At 41.0% G+C, this 26,883-nt stretch overlaps 1 protein-coding gene and 1 long non-coding RNA gene across 20 annotated transcripts in view; one reads left to right on the top strand and one right to left on the bottom strand.

Moving 5' to 3' along the window:
* The window catches only part of DST (dystonin), a 467,794-nt gene that overhangs the window by 22,146 nt on the left and 418,765 nt on the right, over positions 1–26,883 (top strand). For all 19 annotated transcript variants that reach the window (XM_061623014.1, XM_061623016.1, XM_061623029.1 and 16 more), the window contains exon 3: positions 7,590–7,778. In XM_061623014.1, coding sequence (XP_061478998.1) covers positions 7,590–7,778 — 189 coding nt within the window. The remainder of the gene's footprint in view (positions 1–7,589; positions 7,779–26,883) is intronic.
* The window catches only part of LOC133383066 (uncharacterized), a 61,366-nt gene that overhangs the window by 27,699 nt on the left and 6,784 nt on the right, over positions 1–26,883 (bottom strand). The gene's annotated exons all lie outside the window — the stretch shown is intronic.

Genomic DNA, 26,883 nt, shown 5'->3' with positions numbered 1-26,883 from the left:
TCCTAGTCCCAGGGCTACATGCCCTCCAGATGTTGGATTACAGTGCTCACCATTTCTGACCAATGACCATGCTAGATGAGGCTGATGGGAGCTGAAGTTCAAAAACATCTGGAGGTCACTGTGTTGTCTACCCCTGCTTTAGGTGTACCTCTTAAGCCATTTTTAAAGAAATTGCTGTTGTCAAACTTCCCGCCTGACATAATTTGTCATTAGATTGGTGGAGATTATTCCTGCAAAGGAGTAGAAATGAGAGGGAAAAGCGATTGGCGCAATAGTCAGTAGGGTGAGTACTATGCTATCGCCTGTGGATTCTGAGAGAAAGACAGGTCAGGATAAAGTCCTACAGCTAAAATGTAGCTTATATTAATTTAACAGCATAAATACAACAGCACCATTTGAACTATTTCATTTACTCTGCAGAGCTAAAAGTGTTCAAATGTTACTTTTATCTTTTGAAATAAACGGGCAGGGATGTCAGTAAAGACAGTGATCCAGTTCAAATTTAAAATTTGATTGCTGGATGAAGCTAAATCTGATCAGTGGGGGAATGGGGATTCCCTTTATGAAATTAATGATATAAATAAAACCATAAAGCTTAAAAACATATGAGTTCAAACGCTGGTACTGAAATTCAATGTCCTGGAATGGTTCCTAAGGTATGTAAATGAGCATTTGAACTTGGGTTGTCTAAACACCATTTTGACAACAGCTGATGTTATACATAGTAATGAAAATGGTAAGAGTGAGTCTCTTGGTCTTTCATCAGATTTAAGCTATAGATAATCATGGGAGGGTTTTCCACATGTTGCTAAGGTATGAGTAAAGTAAAATTAAAGAGCTGACACATAAACACTCATAAGTGGCATCAGACCTAGTGGGATTTGACTCCTTTTTATCTCGTATTTCCATATGTGGATGCTTGATAAAGAGTGATGACCATTTGTTGTATGATGGTTGTAGCTCAGTAGAATAGCATGTTCAGTTTCTGGAATCTCTTTGAGTGCAGGATCTGAAATAATAGGAAACTTTCCTTGACATTGGAAAGTTTCTGTCAGTCACACAATACAGCCAGGGCTAGTTAGATAGATAAGTCATCTAACTCAATATAAGGCACCTCCTTATAGCCTGGATGCTTGCATAGTTTATGCAGGATGACTACAACGACATGGGGAGCCAGTTGGCTGTACCCAAACCTCACTCCTGTTTTCAAAATGCAGACATCTTCTAGACTGGAGTAATATGACTCAGCACATAGTGTAGATACATTGAAAGGATTGCATCAGAACTCCTCAGTTTCAAAACCGTAACAAAACATAATAGCTTTGGGTTGAAATTAGAATATTGACTCTAAACTTATTAGCAAGTACTTAGCAGCTTTTTAAGACCCTGTCTTAATTTTAAACCTTTTCCCACCTAGGCTAATATCTTGCTTAAGTCAATGACTCAAATAATGCATGATCTTCAAATTTAAATTCTTGTGTGTTTAAGAGAACATTAGTTTAGGTCTAACAGCCTGAGATTCTTCCAGGCATCTGAATTGAGCTCTGTCTTGTAAAATATGAGGCAATATTGATATGTTCTGTTTTTTTGTTCTAAAAACCTAGGGAAATTCATAATCATTTCCAGTCTTGCAACCTGCCTGTAAAGTCTCCAGTTTTAGCCCAATTTGATTAGAAGCAACCCTCTCAATATTTCTAAAAAAAGAGAAAAGGTTGTGTTGGATTTACTGGCTTTATAGTTATAATGGAAATATATTGGCATCTGGCACTATGATGATCTCATACTCAAATTCTCAAAGATAGCATGCATATAGCATTTTTCTGAGCTGAGCCAGGAACAAAGGTCAGTTTTGTTTTCATATAAATAGCAAATGGAACCCTAAAAATAATAGAAAAATGCAAAATGTACTTTTAGGCTGATGTTAGTTTGATCTTTGGTTATAGTTGCTGCTTCTAAGATGTACAGAGGTTTTTTTTCAGGAACGTAAAGATAGGTGTTCCTATCGGATTCACAATCACTGGTGCTTACTCCTCAGTAAGTGTGCATAGGATTGAAGCCTTAGGCTCATGGCAGGGGCTTTCATGAGCTCAGTGTGATTTTTTAAACTTTTTTTTGAATAGCTGAATCAAAGTGCCACATTGCAAACTAGTTTTGACACTCACCTCAGGTTCAAAGCAGTTTGGTATGTAGCATGGGAGCAGAATAGTTGAACTGCCGTTTTGAGGAGGGATCAAGGGATCCCAGAATTAGTATCATGGTTCTTAGGATCCTGTCACAATTTTATGTGATTTTTCTTTTCTTTTTAAAAAAATATTTCTTATTTCTCAGTTTCACCAGTATCTGCAAAATTGATTTGCATCAGAATACTTAATTTTCATCAGAACGCAAACACAGCATTTTTCAGATGTAGAACTTGCTTCCAGGAAAATTCCTCCTTTATGGGTGCTTGTATGATTTCAAGTTCTGCATTTTATTTACTTGAATCTAGCATTGTGTATGTCTTGCTGTCTCACACTGCCATTTAAGTAGTTTGTGTTGTGCAAGAGAAAATTCCTTACAGGCAGTCAGAGTTTCCTTTTGCTGTTTCCTCATGCCCAAGAGTCAAATTACTGTTCAGCTTAAAAAGCAACTTGTCTTTTTGGTAGTTGGAGTGTCAAAAATATTTTTTTAAAAAGCTCTGTGCATGCATAAATGACAATAAAGGTGCTCCAAGACATCTGCTTTTCCTAACTACAATAGTGATTTTGCAAGTGACTGACATGTTGATATGCAAATATTCACATGCTGGATGAAGAGTTATATGCTGGATATCGGCTTTCCAATCCCTGTGCCGATTGCTCCTAGTCAAAATGTATTGGCTGGATCAGCACTTTAGTTGGGGGACAGCAACCACTGTGCACAAGCTCTTCTATGTGGTTTTTCCTGTTTTGCTTCTGGGAATCTGACATACATGCTAGTTCACTAAGGCTACACCCTGCAGATTGCTACATCACTTAAAATGTGTTTATTACAGACAATAAGTAAATGATTGTGTAGTTGGAGCTTCAGTATAAAATTAATAGTTTTGCAAAACAACCGTAAGCAGATTGACACAGAAATAAGTCCCACAGAATTTAACGCAACTGACTGACAGGCAGGTGTTTAGGACTGCAGCCTTAATTCTGTGTCTCCTACAACCCAGTACTATGGTACTGCTTAGGCTATAGCTGATAAAAAGAGCATGCTCTGTTGAGTAACTGGAAGATGTTGGTGCTCTGCTTGCTTGTATCAAACCCAAGATTATCCTTGCTGCTATAAATCACTAACACAATGTTGTGATGATTTTAGGAACACAGTGCTAGTGCAATTGCTCTTAGAATATGGCAGCTCTGCCTCCTCTTCTTAGATAATTACTCCATGCACACCCAAAGCATCTTGCATATACTCACAGACTTATCAAGAGTGTTAGCATATTAGCTTTAATAGCTTCTGCTGTCCCAAGTCAGGGACTACTAGATAACAATGAGTAGCCTGTTGTACTAGTGCTAGGATCCTATGCTTTCCTGATGCTATTATAGGCCTTTTCTATAATTCTGTAATGAAGAACTTTGCCCTAGATGCAGTATGAACCTTCTCAAACATATCATTGTCATTCAGTGTGCTTGTTATTATTTAAGAACTGAGGCCGTCATTCCATTCAGGCAGACAATTCCCTTCATAAATGAGACAGGACATAAACATTTCAAATGCAAATCTATACCCAGTTTGCTGGGAGCAAGCCCTATTAAACTAAATGGGACTTATGTTTGTGAAGACTTGTACAGGATTGCACTGTAAGTAGCCTAAAGACAATTGTGTTGTGCTGTCCCCTGTGGTAGCTTCATCCTGTTGTGTACTACTCAAGACCAGGACTATCTTCCTTGTAGCACATCATAATCCTCTCCACAAGTAGAAGGTTATGACTTGGAGGGAGGAGGAGTGCCAGCATTAGGAGCAGAGGAACTCTTAAAGCCACATATATCTTGCCCTATGTAATATTTTTGTTGAGTGGGCATTAAGAAACGGGAAGTCCACACCTATATAGTTTAGCATTCTATTTAAGCACAGTACTTTACTAATTATTTTCTACCAGGCATCCATTAGTTTTTTAAAAGAAAATAGTTAATAGTTAACCTAGAAACTTGGAGGATAAATTATTTGTTAAGATCTATCTATACACTTAAATCCCTCTTTGACATGTATCTCTGAGCACTTTGAGAGCTTGTTAACTTCTTACAGATTCTTCTGTAACTTAAGCGTGCTCAAAATGTTTTATTCAACGAATGGTTGGGCTGCATATTCAGTATCTGTTATTATGAACACCCTAGTTTGCTGTGTTTCTAATTAGGTATTTGAATTTGTAATGGTCATTTTGCACATAACTTTTTAATGTAAAAAATTTAAAAAGATTTTTGTGATTTTGTTATACTTGGCAATATTGCCTCTCTGCCCACATCCTTCTCTTTTCAAACAGTACAAATCTCTGCTATATAGAAATGTTCATCCAGAAAGGGAGAATCCATAACTGGTCTTGTGGGAAAATGAAAGGCAGCTGCTGCTGTTATGGGTATGTTCTAGTAAAGTTTGAAAGCATTTTAAATCCTATTGATTTCAAAAGGATCATGAGTGACACAATCCTGCCAAAACCATTGTGGAGGCACATTGACTTTAAATGGAAGATTAAATACATGCATACCTCTTCAATGCTGAATCTTACGGGATTTCAAACTGCTTAACATTTGCCCACAGATATCTTCCATTATCAACAATGGGACATAAAAAGGCTTTTAAAATTGTCTAGATTGTTTACCCTTTTATATTATTTTAACACACTTTCCAGTTGTTTCTGAACTCTGTGACCAGATTCTGACAAAACGTATTAAAAAAATAGAATGTGAACTGCCTTTGAAATAGCTCAACAGATATTACTGCTAATTATTATTGTTGTTATTTATTATTTAGTGCTTATATCTAGGCACTGTACAATAACTGACTGAAATAGGCTTGATCACAGACTTGCAATTAAAGAACACACTGACAGGGCAACCCAATACATGCTTCTCAGAAGTAAGCTCCATTGGATTCAATGAGACTTACTCCCAGGTAAGTTTGTATTGGATTGCAGGCTAAAGAGTTATATCTTTATTTACGGATCACTGAAATCTGGGCACCTTCTTAGTTGTACAAGTGTACAGGCTGTGCTTGCTGAGTCATGAGTCTGGTATCATTAAAAAACTACATATTGTTCAGAATTACACCCACTAATAGGCAGTTGTCTTCAATGCTATTGGATAGCTATTTTTATGTATTTATTGGCTTTGTTTATTCTCCCTTTCCTCCAAGGAACTCAGATGGATATACATAGTGTGTGTCTGTTCCCCATTTTATCCTGAAAACATCCCTCTGAAGTAGTTTAGACTGAGAGACATTAATTGCCCAAAGATCTTTCTGTGAGCTTAATGGCTGTGGGGATTTGAACCTGCCCCTCCCTGATCTAAGTCTGATGATCTATCTCAGGGTTAGGCAGAGCTTGGAAAAGTTACTTTTTTGAACTACAACTCCCATCAGCCCAATCCAGTGGACATGCTGACTGGGGCTGATGTGAGTTGTAGTTCAAAAAAGTAACTTTTCCACGCTCTGGGGTTAGGAACCCTCAGGCCCAAGGGCCTAATGCAGCCCTGCAACCCTCTATATCTAGCCCCTGGGACCCTCCCAACACTACATCCCGTCTCCCCAAGCTGTGCCCCATCCTGGTGGAAAAAACAAAAAGTAGTCAGCATCCAAAGAACAAAAAAGGAGGAGAAAAAAAAATCTCCAAATGCTTTGAGAAAATTTATTACTTAGGCAAGCCCAACATGTTTTGGCCTCTCGTATATTGGGCCTTTGCTACATGGAAAACAATACACTACATTAATACATAAGATGGGCAATCATAAATCACACCAAAGAATGCAGAATTAAAATATAATTATTTCATACATAAATAACTAATTATTAAAAAATGTCTGTAAATACTTACATAAAATTAAAGCTGTGTGTAGAGAGCTTTAGTAGCAACATTTCTTTAATCCAGCCTTTCCCCATCTTTGAATCCCCAGATGTTGTTGGACTACAGTCCCCATAATTCCTGACCACTGGCCATGCTGGCAGGAGCCGATGGGAGTTGTACTACTATCTGGGGACCCAAAGATGAACCCACAGACACGCATATAGAAGATTATGTGGGAAAAACTTCTAGAAATGTTAAGAAACACATAGGCGAGCATCTCAGCAGTATCAGAAATAATAAATTGGGGGGCCCTTCGGTTGAACATTTCATAGAATTAAATCATTCTTCAGATTTCAGGTTGCGGGTCTTAAAAAAATTAAATATGGAAGATAATAAAAATTTTAAGGATAGAGATTGTATGGATACTAGAATAAAAAACTGTGGCGCCTTGTGGGCTTAATGGTGAATTGGAGTTTCTTCCCCTCTTGTAGTTTAGAATAATTCCAGACAATCCCTTGTCTTCTCTGTGTTCATCGTCACTGTGTAATCCCTTAATGGTAAAGTAAGGAAGACCTGAACATATTTTTTCACATACGCACGCACGCACGCAGACGGTATTAGAGATCTGTACAGAGAGCTTTAATTTTCTTTATTTACAGGCATTTTTTTTAATGATTAGTTTTTTATGTATGAAATAATTATATTTTAATTCTGTATTCTTTAGTGTGATTTATGATTGTCCATTTTTTATGTATTAACGTACTGCATTATTTTCCTTGTAGCCCCTGGTGAAGGCCCAATATACCAAAGGCCGAAATGCATTGGGCTTGCCTAAGTAATAAATTTTCTCACAGCATTTTGGGATTTCCTCCCTCCTTTCTGGTTCATGCCCTACATTGGCCCTGCTTTGCAACCTTCCTGAGGCTTTTTGCCCAGCTGGAATGTGACCTTGAGCATTCATAATGCCTTTAGTTTGCCTAGATAGAGGATAGAGAGGTGTGTGTGTGTGTAGAAACAAGCCTGCTTAACTGTAAATGTAAATGTACTGCCTTCAAGTCGATTCCGACTTATGGTGACCCTATGAATAGGGTTTTCATGTGGCTGAGAGGCAGTGACTGGCCCAAGGTCTCCCAGTGAGCTTCATGGCTATGTGGGGATTTGTACCCTGGTCTCCCAGGTCGTAGTCCAACACCTTAGCCTCTATGCCACACTGTACAAAGGCATAATTTATATTTGTTGCTCCACCCACTTTTGCCTCTAGTGTGCCCACCTATGGAATGTGGCCCTGGAAGGTTGAGCAGAAGGGAAAGCAGCCTTTGAGCGGTACCATTTTCTTTCCCATTGGGAATTTCCTTATTATCTTTCATCAAAATGAAATGATGCATGGTTTTCACATTCTTTTTCATTTATAGGAAAAGAAGCAGTGTAAAAGGGGGGACATTAAGGGTTTAATAAGACTACTTGTCAACAGTTTTCTAATATTTAAATGCAGATAGAACTACTAGTGTAATATTTCTGTGGCATAGAAGAGTACAAGAGCCATCATACATCATATTAATATCTTTTCCTCTCTTCTTGACAGGGTTTTAGACCAAGTCCACGCCACATTAGAAGACGTGTAGTGCCTCGCCTTGAAGAAACACAGCCTCTGGTAGAAGCACATCAACTGAGTGAGCAAGAAACATTGATTAAGAAAAGGAAGATCAAGAAAAGCAGCAGAGTCCAACCAGAATTCTACCATTCTGTTCAAGTCACACCAACTCGAAAGCCAGTATGTTTTCCTTCTACTCTTACTGCAATGATATATTTAAAAACATTTATAGAGTGCAGTTGGCCTTAATTTCTGTCAGATTTAGAAACCCCAAAACTGGTAGAGGCTCAGTCTGGATCCTCTTCCCACCAACAAGCAGCTGTTGAACCCTACAGCCTACTTCCTAGGCCAGCAGAGTAGGTAAATGGAAAAGAGGAGGCACTGGAGAGCTGCCTTCCAAGAATAAAAAATATCAATAACAAATAACAATAACAAATGTTGTAGTCGTTATTACAACAATTGAAAATTCAGCATTAAAAACAAATTACACTCACAGGAATTGGTGGGTCCTGAAAACACATATCTCAGGTGTCAAAGGCCAGGGTAAAGAGGTGCACCTTTAGTATTCACCAAAAACTATATAGTGAAGGTGACAGATGCACCTCTGTAGGGAGGGAATTCCACAATTTAGAGACTGCCGCAGATAATTTCCTCTCCTGGGCCACCCCCCCCCGAACTTCTGAGGGTGGTGATACTACCAAGAGGGCCCCCTCTGCTGATCTTAACACCCGGGAAGGCCTAGTGAAGGAGGTAGTCTGTCAGATATTTGGGGCCTAAATGGTTTACGTTGTATAAAAGCCAGGCTGTCAATATCTGTACATGGAATTATAGGAAGGTACCTTATACTGAGTCAAACCATTGGTCCATCTAGGTGTACATTGGTATCAGTGGTTTCCCAGGGTTTCAGACTGCATTCTTTCCCAGTCCTACCTACAGATGGTGGGGATTGAACCTGAGATGTTCTGCATGCAAAGCAGATGCTCTACCACTGAGCTATGACCCTTCCGTGGCTAGTTGCAAAAGGGTAGTGATTGTTAGTTCAGCACTGTATGGCAGTTACTTCTTCTTGGCTTCACTAGTTACACTGATAATTGCAATGTGGCTTTGGAAAGGCATCAGGCGTAACAACTTCCCCTGTCTTGGTGAGGTATACCAGCACTTGGAAATGATAGGGTCTAGTGTTATGAGAAAGGGAGAAAAACTTTTCTATATCTACTTTCTCCATGCCATGCATAATTGTATACATTTATTTCATGTCACCTCTTACTTGCCTTAAACTGAAAGGTCCTAAGCAAAACCCTTAATACAAAGCCTCAGATGCTGCAACCTTTCCTCATAGGGGAGTCACTCCACCCCCTTGATCATTTTGGTTGCCCTATTCTGAACCTTTTCCTGCTCTACAATATCCTTCTAGAGGTGAAGCAACCAGAACTGTACACAGTATTCCAAATGTGGTTGTACCATAGATTTGTTCCAAAGAGTAGGTGCTGCTACAGTGAAGGATTAATTCCTTGCAAGCGCAGAACAAACATCATGTGACACTTGTAAAACTGCCAGTTTTGCAGATCGCAGTGGTTAGCTGGGCACATATGACATAAGGTGATACTTCAGGTATACTGGTATCAAGCTGTTGAAGATTTTATACATTAATAATAATAGTAGTTTGACCCGGTAACAAATCAACAGCCAGTGCAGATTTCTGAGCAAGGATGTAATATGTAGGTCTCACTTCTGTTAGTGCAGTATGCTGCAGCACAATTGCTAACTGTCGTTTCTGGACCAAGCACAAGGGGAAGCCCCACATAGAGTGCATTGCAGTAACCCACTCTTGAAGTTGCTTTGTTTGGGAGCTTCCTATTGGCAACTTGCATACCACTGTGGAAGACAGAATGCTGTATTAGGTTGGTCCTTGATCTGATCCAGCAAGATAATTCTTCTGTTCTCAATAGTCCTACTTTAGAGCATCAGTATCACCTTCTGTTATCACAAATGTATCATTACTATTGCTGATTTCAGTTTTCATGAGTTTTCAGTTTCATATTACAATTTGCATGTTTGATGAGGTGGTCACATCTTTTCTATGGGTGAGTTAGTTACTGTCAACTAGCCACGAAAATCTCATGAAAACCAAAAACACTTCCCTGCTTTTTGTTCATGTCCTGGACACCAGTCATAGTACTGTGCAAAATCTGATATTTCAGGCTTCAGGGAACTGTGTAGTACAGGGATGGCTAACCCATGGCACTTCAGATGTTGTTAGACACCAGCTCCCATCAGCCCCAGCCAGCATGGCCAATGGTCAAGAATGATGGGAGCTGTAGGCCAGCAACGTCTGGAGGGCCACAGGTTCCCCATCCCTGTCTCAAGCCTTGGAAGCAGTGCAAGTCCCTAGACTTATCTGACCACATCTGGGGAAGTTCTGTTACCCAAATAAGGGAAAGGTTAGGAAGAGTTTATTATACAGCCACGAGAGTGGCTGTGTAATATAGTCAGCATGGAATTTTTGCATTCCGCAATGTTAAATTGAAAATACCCCCATACCATTCTGATGCTTCCCATAAGCTCATTTCAAAACAAAACCTTACAAAACATATAGTTCTGAACTCAGAAACGCTTGCTTAACAAAGCTGTAAATTCTCATGATGATACACAAAACAGTCAGAGAGAATCGAGAGTCCAAAGTGTGAGCTCTCATAATCTGTTGTAATTCATTAAAAACCAGCCATGTTCACAGAGTACCTGTAATCCTAATACCCCATACTCTGACCTTCATCTTCTGCAGTTTAAAAATTAAAAAAATACCTGGCTGATTTTTAATTAATAAGAAATTTAGCATTGAAGTCTATTATAATGTCGGGTATGCTCAGTAAGAACCAATTTTCAGTGTTCTAGAAGCCAGACTCACAGCTGCTCGGCTTGCCTAATCAAGTAGCCACACCCACACCAGACCTTTATTTCACTTTAGACAGCCATGGCTTCTCCCAAAGAATCCTGGGAAGTGTAGTTTGTGAAGGATGCTGAGAGGAGACTCTTATTCCCCTGACAGAGCTCCAGTGGCCAGACTGGTTTAACAGTCAGCTGCTCTGATTGAAGCTCTGTGAGGGGAACAGGGCATCTCCTAGCAACTCTCAGCACCCTTCACTAACTGCACTTCCCAGGATTCTTTGGGAGAAGCCATGGCTGTCTAAAGTGAAATAAAGGTCTGGTGTGGATGTGGCCAGGGACAGCTTTGATTTAAATTTGGGTGGGAGGCTACACGTGCCTGCTGTAGAATAAAAAGTTGGGGGAAACCCTGAAAAAGAATGATAGGAAAGGCAAGGGGCTTCCCCTCTGGCCAGTGCCCCCCATCCAATCTCCTCCCCTCCCCCTCCCTTCCTCCCCCCTCCCTTCCTCCCCCTCCCTTCCTCCCCCTCCTATACCTGCCCTCCTCCTCCCGTCCCTGCCTCTCTCCCAGGTCAGTTTCACCTATCCTAAGCATGATTGCACAGGAGTAAATCCCACTGAACTCAGAACGCATGCAAATGATCAAACCTGCTCTCCCCTCCTCCTCCCTCCTATCCCCTCCCACTTGGCCCTCTCCTCCCCCTTCCTTTACCCCTTCCTTCCCTTCCCTTCCCGTCCCCTCCCCCACCCCCTTCCAATCTCCCCCCTCCCCCTCCCCCATGGTTAGTTTTACCTATCCTAAGCATGATTGCATGGACGTAAATCCCACTGAACTCAATAAGCATGCAAATGATCAAACCTGCCCTCCCCTCCTCCTCCCTCCCATCACCTCCGTTTTGCCCCTTCTCTCCCCCTTCCTTCCCCCTCCCCTTCCAATCCCCTCCTTCCCCCTGCCCTTCCTTCTGCTCCCCTCTCCCTCCATCTTCCTTCCCTCTACCGTCCCTTCCTCCTTCTCCACCGCCATGGTCAGTTTTACCTATCCTAGCCATGATTACACAGGAGTAAATCCCACTGAACTCAATAAGCATACAAATGATCAGACCTGCCTTTCTGCTCCTTTCCCTTTCCTCTCCCTTCCTCCCCCTTCTTCCTTCCCCTCTTCCTTTTTCCACCTCCCCTGCCCACTCCAGGCCTCCCTCCCCATGCTCAGTTTTACCTATCCTAAGCATGATCGCACAGGAGTAAATCCCACTGAACTCAATAAACATCAAATGATCAAACCTGCCCTCCTCCTTCCCCTCCTGCCTGCTCCCCTCGCCCTCCTCCCCTCACTTGTCCTAAGCATGATTGCAGGGGAGTAAATCCCACTGAACTCAATAAGCATGCAAATGATCAATCCATTCTCAGCAAACTTGCACAGGATCCCATTTCTTACCTCCCGGATTAAAAAGCAGAGAAAATCTGTAACAGGCAAAAAACCCTGCAGTTTAAGAACGTACCTATAGCCCACAGATATTTCTATCAAACTTTAAAAAGCAGGGAAATTGGGCAGCTCTAGTGAATGCACCAGGGGAGCGGGAGACCTGAACTCCTCTCTGAGATATTTACTGCCCTATAAATTTGTCAAAATGCAAACACCATTTCGGTTGGTCTTTCACAGTCCAATCCAATTGCTGTGTAGCTTGGAAGAATTTGGTAACATGTACCTCTGAGCAGATGGTGAGTGGTGGCAATACCTGCAATCAGTCCAAATAACAGAAACAAGATATGGGCTGTGCTGATCTTGCTTTAGCAGGGAGGAAGCAACAATATTAAAGTTGATATAGTTCAGATAGTCACTTTAAATATGTTTGATTTACTTTGCAATTTTAGTGAAGTTTCCTATAGTAAATAATTCTCTTTTGCTTCTGTTTCTGTGAATATGTGAAGTACAGCAACATTTTGCAACACTAAAAAAAACTCCAAAAACAATTGTGAAATAATGGCACTGACTGTTCTGCAGAATAGTTTCCAATGGACATGAGGAGTGTCTCAATTTGCACAAGATAAAACAGTGGGAGGTGAAATATATTCTAGCAAATTTCTAGGTGTGCTCTATGTTTTTAATTGACCATGCCCACCTTTCCTTAAATGGAGTAGTTTAAGCATATCAGGCTGAAAGCATGCATCTTGGGCAGGCCAAGTTTGTTTTTTCCAACAGCTAGAGTCATTGCTTAAGTAGCAATATATTGTAATCAGTCTGATTTTACATCAAACTTCAGTTTCAGATTCACCTGCTAATGCACCCAAAATAGAAATAGAGCATAACCTCCAGTTTGAAACAAAAAAGGCTGTCTTCACCATCATATATTGGCCAGTAAAAAGGCTTTGAAATTAATAAAAATAAATTTGACACAGATTTCTAGGATGAATAATGAGAGAAATGTAATTTTCTAGATTAGATTCTCTGTAGAAATGGTAGCAACAGAAGAAAGAGGCAAAGTAAGAAGAACACCAACAAACTTACAAAAATGTAATTCTCCATCTTTGGAGATGGCAGGTGTTGCCACCACTCACCATATGCTCAGAGGTATGTTACCAAATTCTTCCAAGCTACACAGCAAGTGGATTGGACTGTGAAAGACCAACCCAAATTGTGTTTGCATTTTGACCAATTTGTAGGACAGTATAAGATCTCAGAGAGGAGTTCAGGTCTCCTGCTCCCCTGGTGCATTCACTAGAGCTGCCCAATTTCCCTGCTTTTTAAAGTTTGATAGAAATATCTGTGGGCTATAGGTACATTCTTAAACCGCAAGGTTTTTTTGCCTATTAGTGAATTGATATATTTCTGTAATGCCTCCCTGATGTCACTGTGGGCAGGGCTGGGAGTGCACTTGTTACTAGTCAATGGGCTCAGTGTGCAATTTATAGAGACTATAAAAACTTAAGAGATGCTTAAGAGGCTTCCACAAGTTTGTTGAAACAAGCTTAGTGTTTGCACACCTCTTTTGAGTTTAGATTACTAAAGGAAGACTATTAAGAAATTCAAGTAATAAATGGCAAAATAGCTACCCACGTTTTTTGAAGGCTTGTAAATAGCCTCTAGCCATCTCACTTGTAGTGAATAGGATCTGCTTCACAAGAACATAAGAGCCCTGCTGGATTAAACAAAAAGTTCATCTAATCCAGCATTCTGTTTCCCACAGTGGACAAGCCAGCCCAGTGCTCCTGGAAAACCCACAAGCAAGACATGAGGGCAATAGCCTCCAAGTGTCCAGACATAGGTTGATTCTTTTTTTTTTACTTTGTGGTTGTGGATTAGGTTAGAATCCTAAACATAGTTACTAGGCAGTAAGACACCCTGAATTCAACAGGATTTCCTTCTGAGTAAACATCTTTAAGCTTGTCCTATAAATTAGCATGTGTGGGCAGGTGGGCTAGAAAAAGGTTGAGCAGGTTATTAACTTCTGTAGAATTATTTGCAAGTATGCACTTTCCAACACACCATCATACATTTGTGGCTTACAAATAAAAGGGAAAGTCGCTGATTGATATAAATCTGTAATGTAATGATTAACTTTTCCAGTGCCCACACACATTTTTGGTTTAACCTTTAACTATATTTCAAAGACATCACCCAGGGTTTTACCATTTTGATTTTAAAAGGCCAAATTAGAGCCATGTTTTGCTATTCTTAGATTATCTATGTTGTATTATGGAAGCATGAAAAGATGCAGAAAGCCAGACCAAGTCTAAATGGCCATACAGTATTCTGTAGTGTAACAGTGCTAGTTTTGATATAGCAGAGTGGCCAAACCTAGTTTTGAATAGAGAACATTTTTTAAAATGGGCAGAATGTCGTTTTGTCTTCCTTGATTTTCCACCGCATTCCTTTCCCCCTATTTCCCTTTGGATAGATCTGTCATGGTATGCCTTCCTTCCTTCTTTTCACATAGTTCTGTTTTCTCTTTCTCCATTTGTTCAATATCCCTTCAACAATCTCTTCTCATCCCAGTGGCCTCTGCTGGGGATGAAAAAATCATGACCTTGCATAGCAAGAGTTATTAATTAGTTACCCTTGATTGCCATCACAAGGAGCAAAGTACCAGAGGTGTCAAATGAGGGGACTAACAATATGAAATCTGCACAAATAGCTTTCATACACTATAGACAGGGGTCAGCTGAGTCGCTCCAGTGCTACACAGTTTACAACATGTCTTGGGCCTGAAGGGGTGCAACAGTGAAATGAAACAGGCAGGTGGTAATCTTATTGTACATCAGTGCTTTTCAGTCATCCTTGACTCTTCCCATAAAACTTGCTGATAAGCCCTGGTTTTAGAGACTAGTGTCCTTGGATGTTGCCACATTCCTCAAATTATGTTTTTGCATGTGGGACATGTAACAAACAAAAATTATTTTATATCTTAAAAGTCTTTTGTTTTCCCAGATACTAGTTTCCTAAATACCATGCACCGGAGCCTAGTTTCCTGAAGGTTATGCGGTGTGCCTGTTATATAAGAAATCTAAAATACATGTTTGACATTCAGTCTAAATTTTCCTTCTTTTTATTTTAATTAAATTATCAAGGGCATAATAGGAGGCTAACAGAACTCATTTTTATGATGGGGTAAACTTGGGGATTATTTTATATTTTGAAATACTGTTGTACTGTGACTTGCTAACAGCCTTGAGTTCCTCGGAAAGTAAACGGGATATAAGGTTATAAAATCGGTAAATAAATGTTGACATCCTAGGATCAAACATTACATGATATATTAAATCAGAACATTAACCGGGCAGGTCACAAACCAAATCAATCATTCTTCAACTCTTCCAGTTCAGAAATCATTATCTCCTGTCCAAGTTCATATTCCTCCTATTCTGATCACCCTGATAGGTTGCCTCTTCCTAGAGTCCTTCTGCACAATAATTCTTTGGTCTAAGAAGGGCATACTAGTTTCCTGTTTCTTCTATACAGTCCACACATGTTTGCACAAAGTAGCCTTTTTGGTGTGGCAGAATCACATTTTCCAAGCAGATAATTCAGTGGAAGGTGCAAGTGGCAGAGCAGAGGCACCTGGTGTATAATGCCTCTGCTACAATTATTGGTGAGGGACTCTCTATTTTACATGTCTGTGCCATTTTGGTGATCCTTTTGTTGTAGGGATGTTTCTTATTTTGAGTTTTCAATTTTTTTTTGTAGTTGTCTGCTCCCCAGTTGTAAAACCCTGCATTGAGGTGCACACAGAACCATTGTTTTTTAGAAGGGGAAAGCAAAAGCGTGGGTTTATCTCTCCTGCAATGTCTCTGCCTTCCCCCCCCATTAATTCTTTGCTTTAGTTTTACTTTAGATTTTTGGGGGTTGTAAGAAAAATGGTAGGATTTAGGGACTCCTCTACTTTATAACACCTGTGTGGAAGCCAACATCTAGCTAGATTTGCTATTTTAGAAGGAAGCAAAAACAGCCCTGCTATACCTTCCCTACTGCATCCCCATCCTTATAGCAACATTGATTTAGGTCACAATCCAAACTCCCTGTGCACCAGGGGGTGGGGGTGGGAAATGGTCCTATCAGCCTCTGCCACCACAGAGCTCACTGTTCCACCTTCTGAATGTTCATGTAAGGGTGAAGTGCTGATGGTGGAATCCCTGTGCAGTCAGCAGAATTACCCCAAATGGGGCATTCTGGGGGAAGGGAGGGATGGAGCTGGCCCAGGATCCATTGGATTTGCCTGTCCCTCTTACTACTCTGACCAGCATATATGGCAGGAGTGCAGATGCACTGCTTTTAGGAGGCATTCAGTGAGGAAAAAAGGAGGACAAAATTACCGGTACTTCCCCTCCTTCCTTCTCCATCTCTCTCCCCCTCCCTAACATGATCACATTATTTTCCTCATCCTACTGAAGAGGTTTGGAACCTGTGACCCTCCAGATGAAGTTGGACTATAGCTCTCATCAGCCCCAGGTAGCATGGCCAATGGTCAGGTATAATGGGAGCTGGAGTACAGCAACATCTGAAGAGTCCCCGGTTCTCCATCCCTGTCCTACTGCATCATAAGATAGCCCAAATTCCTCCTTTATTCCACCCCTCTGTATAAGTATCTTTGACAAATCATAATGGGAAGGAACAAGCTGAAGCTGAACCCTGACAAAACCGAGGTACTGTTCGTGGGAGACAAGGGAAGGTTAGAGGATTTAGACCTGGTGCTGAATGGGGTACAACGGCCCCTAAAATACCAGGTCTGTAGCCTTGGGGTCATTCTTGACTCCCAACTGTCCAGGGAAGCTCAGGTTTTGGCTATGAGCTGGGCAGCATTGTATCAACATCTGATATGGAGGCTATGCCCCTACCTTCCCAATCATCTGCTCCCATCGATGGTACATGCCCTGGTCTCCTCTCACCTAGACTACTGTAATGCGCTCTACGTGGGGCTACCCTTGAAAATGGTCCGGAAGCTGCAACTGGTACAGAATGCCGCGGCGCGCCTGATTAAAGGCAGCCGCCGGTGAGATCATATCACTCCAGTGCTAAAAGAGTTACACTGGTTACCAGTTGCTTACTGGGCCCAATTCAAGGTGTTGGTTTTGACCTTTAAATCCCTATACGGTTTCGGCCCAAAGGAGCGCCTCCAGCATCATCAGTTATGCCGCCCAACAAGATCAACCTCAAAAGACCTTCTCTCCATCCCATCAGTCAAAACAGCCAAACTGGTGAGGACTAAAGAGACGGCTTTTTCAGTTGTGGCCCCCACCCTGTGGAACTCCCTCCCAAATGATCTCCGCCATGCCCCTTCTGTGATGAGCTTCTGCCGGGCCTTGAAGACCTGGCTCTTCAGGCAGACTTTTGGGGTGGGCTAGATTTTATCTTCATTGTTTTTAGATTTTTAATGCCTACATATTGTATGCCTATGTTGTACGTCGCCCAGAGTGGCTGGACAGCCAGCCAGATGGGGGACTAATAAGTTCAATCAATCAATCAATCAATCAATCAATCAATCAATCAATAATGGGATCCTGCCTTTAAGCTCAATTACCCCTATTCCTCCCCCTCAATTTTCTACCATTACATATCTGGTAAAGCCTAAGATTTTTAGATTCCTTTGTTACTGCAAAGAATTATCCTTTGCACCATGGAAATGCTTATCCCTTAGTAAAATAGCTTTCTTGACTAGCTGTGACAGGAAAAGTAATCTTTAGCCTACTTGTGAAGATTGTTTTAAAAAAAAACTCATTAAGAGAGGATATGGCCTGGGGAGGGTTCCGAGGGCCAGACAGAGAAGCCTAGAGCAGTGGTTCCCAACCTTTCTGAATACGGGACCCCCTTTATAAGCTCAATTTTTTTTGTGACACCCCCCAATGCTAACTGTAATTTTAGCTTCAGTTAAGTGAAAAAATGGTGCGTGGCAAAATCACATCTCCAAATATCCCTTTCTATAAAAAGCTCCCTGCAGACATAGAGGTGTTGCTTTCTTTTCTTAATGCAAAGGTTCATCAAACTGATATCCTCCCCCCCCCCACACGCATAATCTGTAGATGTACAGTCCTGTCTCCCAACACCAGTGGGTTACAATGTTGGACTAAGATCCAGGTTCAAATCCCTACCCAGCCATGGAGCCCACTGGGTGACCTTGGGCGAGACACAGCCTCTCAGCGTGACCTATCTCACAGGGTTGGTGTAAGGATGAAATGGAAAGGGGGGGGCTATGTGCACCACCTTGAGCAACTTGGAGAAAAGGTGGGATATAAATGCAATAATAATTAAATAAATAAATACATTTCAGCTGCAGTATGTGGACCCCAGCCTCAGCCAACCTGCTGACCTTTTAAATAATTAATAAATAAATAAATAAATAAATAAATAAATAAAGAAGCAGCAATGTAGTAGTGGTGGGGAAGCTAAAGGTGAAGTCAAAAGAGTGGATAGATTGAGTAGGGAGATAGTGCTTTTAGGCCTTGGAATGATAATCAAAACTGATGACTTGGTTAGTGTGCACTTGGGGAATTAAAGTGGAGAAGAAAACAGATCAGCGCATGCACACACACAAACACACTTGCCCCTCCTGTAAACATCTGCAGGGATACAGGGATTTGGGCACATGGGAGGGGGGAAGCCCTCAATTGCCATAGCATCTTGGAGAGAGAGATTGGGGAGACAGATTGTAGGTGGAAGAAATGGGGGACGCTGGCACACACAAACTTAGCCTCAGAGATGGAGTGCGAGCAAGTCCTGAGCTTCCTCACTGCTCCTTGGCTGTCTGGGTTGAAGGCAAGATCTGGGCAGCCTTGCAAATAAGAATAATTTTTAAAAGGAGATGGCAGTGAATCAGGAGCCAAGAAAGGCAGGCAGGCTGGCTGCCAGGAAGAAAGGGGGAAAGCAGCCTTTCCTTACAGCCTTGATTCTTTTTGCTTCATGAAAAGCCCTCTCCTCTTGTTCTGAGTAAGGGCGTCGTCAGCAGCAGTGCAAGGAGACAGGAGTCAGTGATAGTAATCCTCTCTTCTTCCTGGTAGCTCCACCCTCAGCCTCCTTTGGCATCTGCCACTTGTTTTATAGGCAGATGTCTGCTCTCAGCAGACGCTCTGGCACTTCAGCAAAAGTTTGTTAATAATTTGTATTAAGTATGAGTTTATTTGTATTATGGCTTCATTGTGTACTTTTTATAATACTTCTTGCGTTCTTTTTTTTCTTGTACACCGCTTAGAGATACTTTTATATATTAAGTGGTATAGATATAGTATAAATAAATAAATAGTCCTCTCTTCTTGTTTGGAGCAAGGGGGAGGTGTCGTCTGGAGCGGCAGTGGGGAGCAGACAGCATTCAGAGAGTGAAGACTTTAAAATAATAATAATTCTTTTTTTAATGTTCATGGCCCCCCCTGGATTACTCCACAGCCCCCACTGGCCTAGAGGGTTGCATTTGGCCCCTGGGCCTGAGGTTATCCATCTTTGATATAAGTAATTACTGAACGTATTTGCATCATATCAGAGTGAACTAGATGAAATGGCAGAAAGGTAACGACATGCAGCAGTAAGTCAACATGAGAACTTAAACAAAGGAACAGAGACGTAAGGTTAAGTAAGTTAGAGTAGATGCACACTTTGCTTTTTTTTTAGGGGAAAGAATCTCACAAGCATTATGAGGAATCAGTGTGATACACTCATTTAATATGTGAGTTCATCTGCACAGAGGAGGGGAGGGGCAAGCCCCTTCTCCGCCACGTGAAATCATGTATTGGTTCAGGTAATATGTGTATAAAGGCTCAGTCTCAGTTTGGCACTGCCAGGACCTCCTATCTATTTAACACTAATTCTCTGTAAGTTAAAAATAGTCACTCAAATATCAGAAATAGAATGCATAATTAAGAAATTAAAAAACGGGAAAGCATCTGGGCCAGATGGGCTTCCAGCTGAATATTATAAGACTTTTTCTGAAGAGCTGAGATCACCATTATTACAAACTATTAAGGAATCCATAAGACTAAGAAAACTTCCAGTTACCTGGAACATGGCAAAAATTGTAGTACTGCCTAAACCAAACAAAGATCTAACAGTTCCAGAGTCATACAGGCCAATATCTCTTCATAACCAAGATTCCAAAATTTGGGCTGCAGCCATAGAAGAAAGATTAAATAAAATATTAGCAAACTTTATCCAGACAGGTCAAATTGGCTATATAAAAAATAGAAAATAGATAATTATCTACATATATTAAAATATTAATTAATATAATAAGAAACCCAAGATGAAAAAATAAAAGCAGCTCTATTATTTCTGGATGCTGAAAAAGCCTTTTGATAGGGTTGCATGGCCCTATCTACTTTAAGTCACAAATTAATTCAATATGGGATTAAATTTCAAAAACTGGATTCAATTGATATATGCACACCCTACATGTTCTGGTTAATGGAGAACTCTCAGATCAATTTAATCTACAACATGGAATGAGACAGGGATGCCCATTATCATGATTATTATTTGCCCTAGCTGTCAGAGAAAACATAGGAATTCTGGGAATCGGCTATGGAGCAAACCAGATGAAGATCTTGCTGTAATGCAGAAGATGTAGCTCTAATATTAACAAATATTCAAATATCCTCTGAGAACTTAACATTAATATTAAAAAGTAATAACCAAATGTCTGGATATAAAGTCAGTATTAAAAAAATCAGAATGGATAGGGTTAAGTCTGGAGGAACAAGAAAAAATGAAGCAGTATCCTAGATGGAGATACCTTGGCTATATAGACCTGTTAAATATCTAGGAATGTGGATAACACAAAATCTGTAACAACTAGTCAAAATTAACTTTGACAATTTATTTACAGAAACAGAAACTGAAATAAGATCATGGTCTACACTACCACTCTCTTGGATAGGGTGAATATTGTTAGGAAAAAGGAATATATTGCCTAAACTTTTGTTTCTCTTTATCAATATACCACTACAAATCCCACTGAACATCTTGAAAACCTGGAGTAAAATCATTATAGACTTTATATGGAATAAAAAACAGCCATGAATAGCTGCTGCAGTTTTATATAAACCAATTAAACAAGGCGGTAGAGGACTTCCTAATATATTTATTAACATGCAACAAAACTAGCAGCAATTGAAGCAGTTTTACCCAACCTTTGGGTCTCCAGATATTGCTGGACTACAATTCCCATAATTCCTGACCAGAGCTTGGAAAAGTTACTTTTTTGAACTACAACTCCCATCAGCCCAGTCTAGTGGCCATGCTGGCTGGGGCTGATGGGAGTTGTAGTTCAAAAAAGTAACTTTTCCAAGCTCTGTTCCTGACCTTTAACCATGCTGGCTGGGGCTGATGGGAGATGTCCAGCAACATCTGGAGTTCCAAAGGTTGGACAAGGTTGAATTAAAGAATGGATGAGTCAATTCAGCTCTAATACAGCATTTGAAAACATAACACAATCAAGACAACCTAAAGAAATGTTGTGTTACCAGGACAAAACTGGAGTGAAATAGAAGACAGTGTTCTATCAGATCATACTGTACTAATTATTTAGTATTCGTGGCTCTATACTATAGCCAGCGGGGATTTTTCACATTCCACAATGTTAAATTGAAAATACCCCCCATGCCATTCTGAGGCTTCCCATAAGCTCATTTCAAAACAAACCCTTACAAAACATATAGTCCTGAACTCAGAAACACTTGCTTAACAACCCTGTCAATTTTCATGGCGCTACACAAAACAGTCACAGAGAATAGACAGTTCAAAGTGTAAAAAGAGAGAAATAAACCTCAGAGCCCTTTTGGACTTTTTTCTCTGAGAGTTCTCATAATCTATTGAAATTCATTATAAATCAGCCATATTCACAGAGTACCTGTAATCCTAATACTGACCTGGCCCCATACTCTGACCTTCATCTTCTGCAGTTGAAAAGTTGAAAAAATGCCTGGCTGATTTTTAATTAATTTAATAAATTTTGGCTGGGACCCAATGATAGCGCGGAGCATGCTCAGTAAGAACCAACTGTCAGAGTTCTAAAAGCCTCACAGCTGCTGAACTTAGCTAATCAGGGGGTCACACCCACACCAGACTTTGATTTCATGTGAGACAGTCATGGTTTCCCTCAAAGAATCCTGGGAAGTGTAGTTTGTGAAGGGTGCTAAGAGACTCCTATTCCCCTGAGAGAATGGTTTAACAGTCAGCCACTCTGATTGAAGGTTTGTGAGGGGAACAGGGCGTCTCCTAGCAACTCTCAGCACCCTTCACTAACTACACTTCCCAGGATTCTTTGAGAGAAGCCATGACTGTCCAAAGTGAAATAAAGGCCTGGTGTGGATGTGGCCAGGGACAGCTTTGGTTTAAATTTGGGTGGGAGGCTACATGTGCCTGCTGTAGAATAAAAAGGTGGGGGAAAGCCTGAAAAAGAATGATTCTGTTTACAATGTTTTCCTTTTGGAAAGGAAAGGGGCTTCCCTTCTGCCCAGTGCCCACCCACCCAATCTCCTCCCCTCCCACTCCCTGCCCCTTCCCTGGGTCAGTGTTGGACTACAGCCTGGGAGACCAGGGTTCACATCCCCACACAGCCATGAAGCTGACTGGGTGACCTTGGGGCAGTCACTGCCTCTTAGCCTCAGAGGAAGGCAATGGTGAAATCACCTACCATTTACCATGAAAAACCTATTCAAAGGGTCGCCATAGGTGGGGATTGACTTGAAGGCAGTCCATTTCCATTTTCAAACATGATTGCATAGAAATAAATCCCATTGAACTCAAAAAGTATGCAAATGTTTAAATCCACCCTCCCTTCTCCTCCCTCCTATGCCCTCCTCTTGCCCCTTCCCCCCCTTCCTTTGCCCCTCCCTCCCCATCCCCTTCCAATCCCCTTTCCCCTTCCCCATCCTCCCCTCCCCTTCCTCCTCCCAATGGTCAGTTTTACCTATCTTAAACATGATTGCACGGAAGTAAATACCATTGAACTCTATAAGCACGCAAATGATCAAACTTGCCCTCCCCTCCCCCTTCCTTTGCCCCCCTCCAATATGCTCATTCCCACTCCCACTCCTCCTCCCCCATGGTCAGTTTTTCCTATCCTAACCAAGATTGCATAGGAGTAAATCCCATTGAAAATAAGCATGCAAATGATCAGACCTGCTTTCCCCCTCTCCTCTCCCTTCCTCCTCCCCTGCCCACTCCAGCCCTCCCTCCCCCCAGTCAGTTTTACCTATCCTAAGCATGATTGCACGGGAGTAAATCGCACTGAATTTAATAAACATGCAAATGATCAAACCTGTCCTTCTGTCCTCCCAGTCCTCCCCTCTGCATTTCCTCCCCTCCCTCCTCCTCCTCCCCTCCCCATCCTCTGTGGTCAGTTTCACCAATCCTAAGCATGATTGTAGGGGAGTAAATCCCATTGAACTCAATAAGCATGCAAATGATCCATCCATTCTCAGCAAACTTGCACAGGATCCCATTTCTTACCTCCCGGAATTAAAAGCAGGGGAATTTACTAATAGGCAAAAAACCTCACGGTTTAAGAACGTACCTATAGCCCACAGCTATTCTATCAAACTTTAAAAAGTAGGGAAATTGGGCAGCTCTAGTGAATGCACCAGGGGAGCAGGAGACCTGACCTCCTCTCTGAGATATTGGACTGCCCTACAAATTGGTCAAAATGCAAACACTATTTCGGTTGATCTTTCACAGTCCAATCCACTTCCAATTGCTGTGTAGCTTGGAAGAATTTGGTAACATGTGCCTCTGAGCATATGGTGAGTGGTGGCAACACCTGCAATCAGCCCAACGAATAGAAAGAAGACATGTGCTGTGCTGATCTTGTTTTAGCAGAGAGGAAGCAACATTATTAAGACGGTTGATATAGTTGGTCACTTTGAATATGTCTGATTTCCTTTGCAATTTTAGTGAAGTTTCTTATAGGAAATCATTTTCTTTTGTTTCTATTTCTGTGGATATGTGAAGTACAGCAACACTTTGCAAAATTTAGACTAAAAAAACTCCAAACATAATTGTGGAATAATAGCACTGACTTCTGCAGAATAGTCTCCAGTGGACCTCAGGAGTGTCTCAATTTGCACAAGATAAAACAGTGGTAGGTGAAATATATTCTAGCAAAATTCTAGGTGTGCTCTATGTTTTTAATTGACCGTGCCCACCTTGCCTTAAATGAAATGGTTTAAACATAGCAGGCTGAAAACATGCATCCTCTTTTTTCCAACAGCTAGAGTCATTGCTGAAGTAGCAACATATTGGAATCAGTCTGATTTTTCATCAAACTGCAGTTTCACATTCCACTGTTAATGCACCCAAAATAGAAATAGAACATAACCTCCAGTTTGAAACACAAAAGGCTGTCTTTACCATCATATGACACTGACCAATAAAAAGGCTTTGAAATTAATAAAAAATAAATTTGACACAGATTTCTGGGATGAATAATGAGGGAAATACAATTTTCTAGTGTAGATTCTCTGTAGAAACATTAATAACACAGGAAAGAAGCAAAGTAAGAAGAACACCAGCAAACATAGAAAAATATAATTATATTTGGAGATGGCAGGTGTTGCCACCACTCACCATATGCTCAGAGGAACATGTTACCAAATTCTTCCAAGCTACACAGCAAGTGGATTGGACTGTAAAAGACCAACCCAAATGGTGTTTGCATTTTGACCAATTTGTAGGGCAGTACAATATCTCAGAGAGAAATTCAGGTCTCCTGCTCCCCTGGTGCATTCACTATAGCTGCCCAATTTCCCTGCTTTTTAACGTTTGATAGAAATATATGTGGGCTATAGGTACGTTCTTAAACCGCAAGGTTTTTTGCCTATTAGTGAATAAATATATAAGAATAAGTTCTTCCCAGGGCTGTCATCTCTTACATATCCTTTCTATAATGAAGCTATATCCTACACTGAAGCCATGCTTGTTAATCTGATCCCATGGTACTCTTCAAATGTGGATACACTGCAAGTTCAGTTGGAAGTGTTAAGTCTTATGCTGAAATTGTAAACAGACTGAACTATCAACCAAAATTATTTCAATACTGTAAAGAAAAGAAGCTATTTCAGGTCTTTTAAGAAAACATGGTCCAGTAAGAAGAAAAAGTAAATTTGAGAGTTTAATTTCTATCAATAAAAGCCAAAATTTAGTAGACAAAATCTGTTCACTTATCTCAGAAATGAAAAAGGCAAATAAGAATTTTGTAATAAAGTGGTACAGTAACTTACAATTTGAAATAGAAACAAATAAATACTGTGAATTTGGAACAGTATACCACAAAAATTGATGTCTACAGAATTGAAAGAAAATCATTGCAAACTACAATGGTATCTCATCCCTCATAGAATTGCAAAAATATACCAAATGGCAGCAGATAGATGTTGGAGATGCATCAATATTAAGGCTGACTGTTTGCATATATATTTGGCAGTGTTTGAAAATATAACCATATTGGGTTAACATCTGGGCAGAGGAATCAAAATCATGGGAAGCAGGTGGACAAGGAGCTGGCAGAAAGTTCTCTGGCATCTACTGTCTATTTGGGAGCTGCCAGGATGGGTAAATGCTGGCAGTCTGGCACCCCTCATGAGTGGGGACCAGAAAAGCAGAAGCCGGCTCCCACGAGTACCCCTACCGGGGAGTAAGCATTCCCCATTGAGTGACGTGGAAACAATTTTACTCCGCTGACCTATTAGTACAATATGATCTGATGGAACACTATCTTTTATTTCACTCCAGTTTTGTTCCTTACCTGAATCAGGACCCGCAGGAACACTTCAAATGCAAGGAGGATGCCGCAGAAGGGCCCCCGTTCTTCTGCCATGTCCCCAGAAGTCCCATTTTTGGGCTTTCCACTGGCTTCTTTTGGCTCTCCATCCATTGGGCTGGGCTTCTCTGGCAGACCCCCAGCTGAACTGGCATGGTCCGGGTGGTGCCGCAGCTCAGCTGGGACAAGGGGCTTCTGTTGGCGGCACCAAGAGCCTGCTGGCTCAGTCAGGTGTTTGCCACATCCAATTCCCCCCAGCCTGGTCCAAATGCAAGTTGGAGTGCTCCCTAAAATATAGTCAGCAAATGACTGGATATATATCACCAAGTATTTCCAATGTTATCCTATTAAACTACTTGAAGGATATAGTTACAGATACAGACTTGGAAATAGTTGCAACCTTATTAGTGTTAGCAAAAACTGAAATTGCCAAAAACTGGAAACAACCTGAGCCACCTGTGATCCTGAATTGGTTCAACAGAATATGGGACACTGTCAATCTGATCAAACTCACATATTAGCTAAATAAAATAAATAAGTACATAGAAAATTAGGCAATTTTTATTCTGTCATGGAACCAAAAATATCAGGAAAATAAATATCATAAACTTTTTTCTTTAATCTAACAAACTAAGCATATGTTTTTAGGTACTTGAATTGTTAATATAAACTTTTCATTTTTGTTTTAACAAATTAAATATCTGTTTTTATGCATTTGAGTTGTACTTTAATTTTATTTTCAATGAATATTCAATCAATCAATCAATCAATCAATTGCCACCCAAACAAAGGTGTGTTTGTGAATAGCAGATGCCTTTCCCCGGTTTCAAGAATGGGTAGTAGCTTAGGGTACAGTCCAACTTACATTTGCGCCGGGCTATGGGAAGTTGGATGTGGTGGACCTTTGGCTGAGCCGGCAGGCTCCTGGTACTGCTGGGTTCCACTGGCAGATGCCCCCTCATCCTGGTGGAACCACCGGGACCCTGCCGGCTCAGCCAGGGAAGTCCAGCCCGATGGACAGAGAGCTGGTGGAAGCCAGTGGAAGGCCTGAAAATGGGGCATTCTGGGGGCATGGCGGAGGTGGAGCCGAGGGGAGTGGACTTCTGCTATATCCAACTCCCTTTCAGACGCTCCCACAGGTCCTGATCCTGCCAAAATTTCCAGCGCTA

The sequence above is a fragment of the Rhineura floridana genome, chromosome 4, assembly GCF_030035675.1.
Source record: "Rhineura floridana isolate rRhiFlo1 chromosome 4, rRhiFlo1.hap2, whole genome shotgun sequence".
NCBI lineage: Eukaryota > Metazoa > Chordata > Lepidosauria > Squamata > Rhineuridae > Rhineura > Rhineura floridana.
Note: the sequence above shows the minus strand (reverse complement) of the source record. Positions and strands in the feature narration are given on the sequence as shown.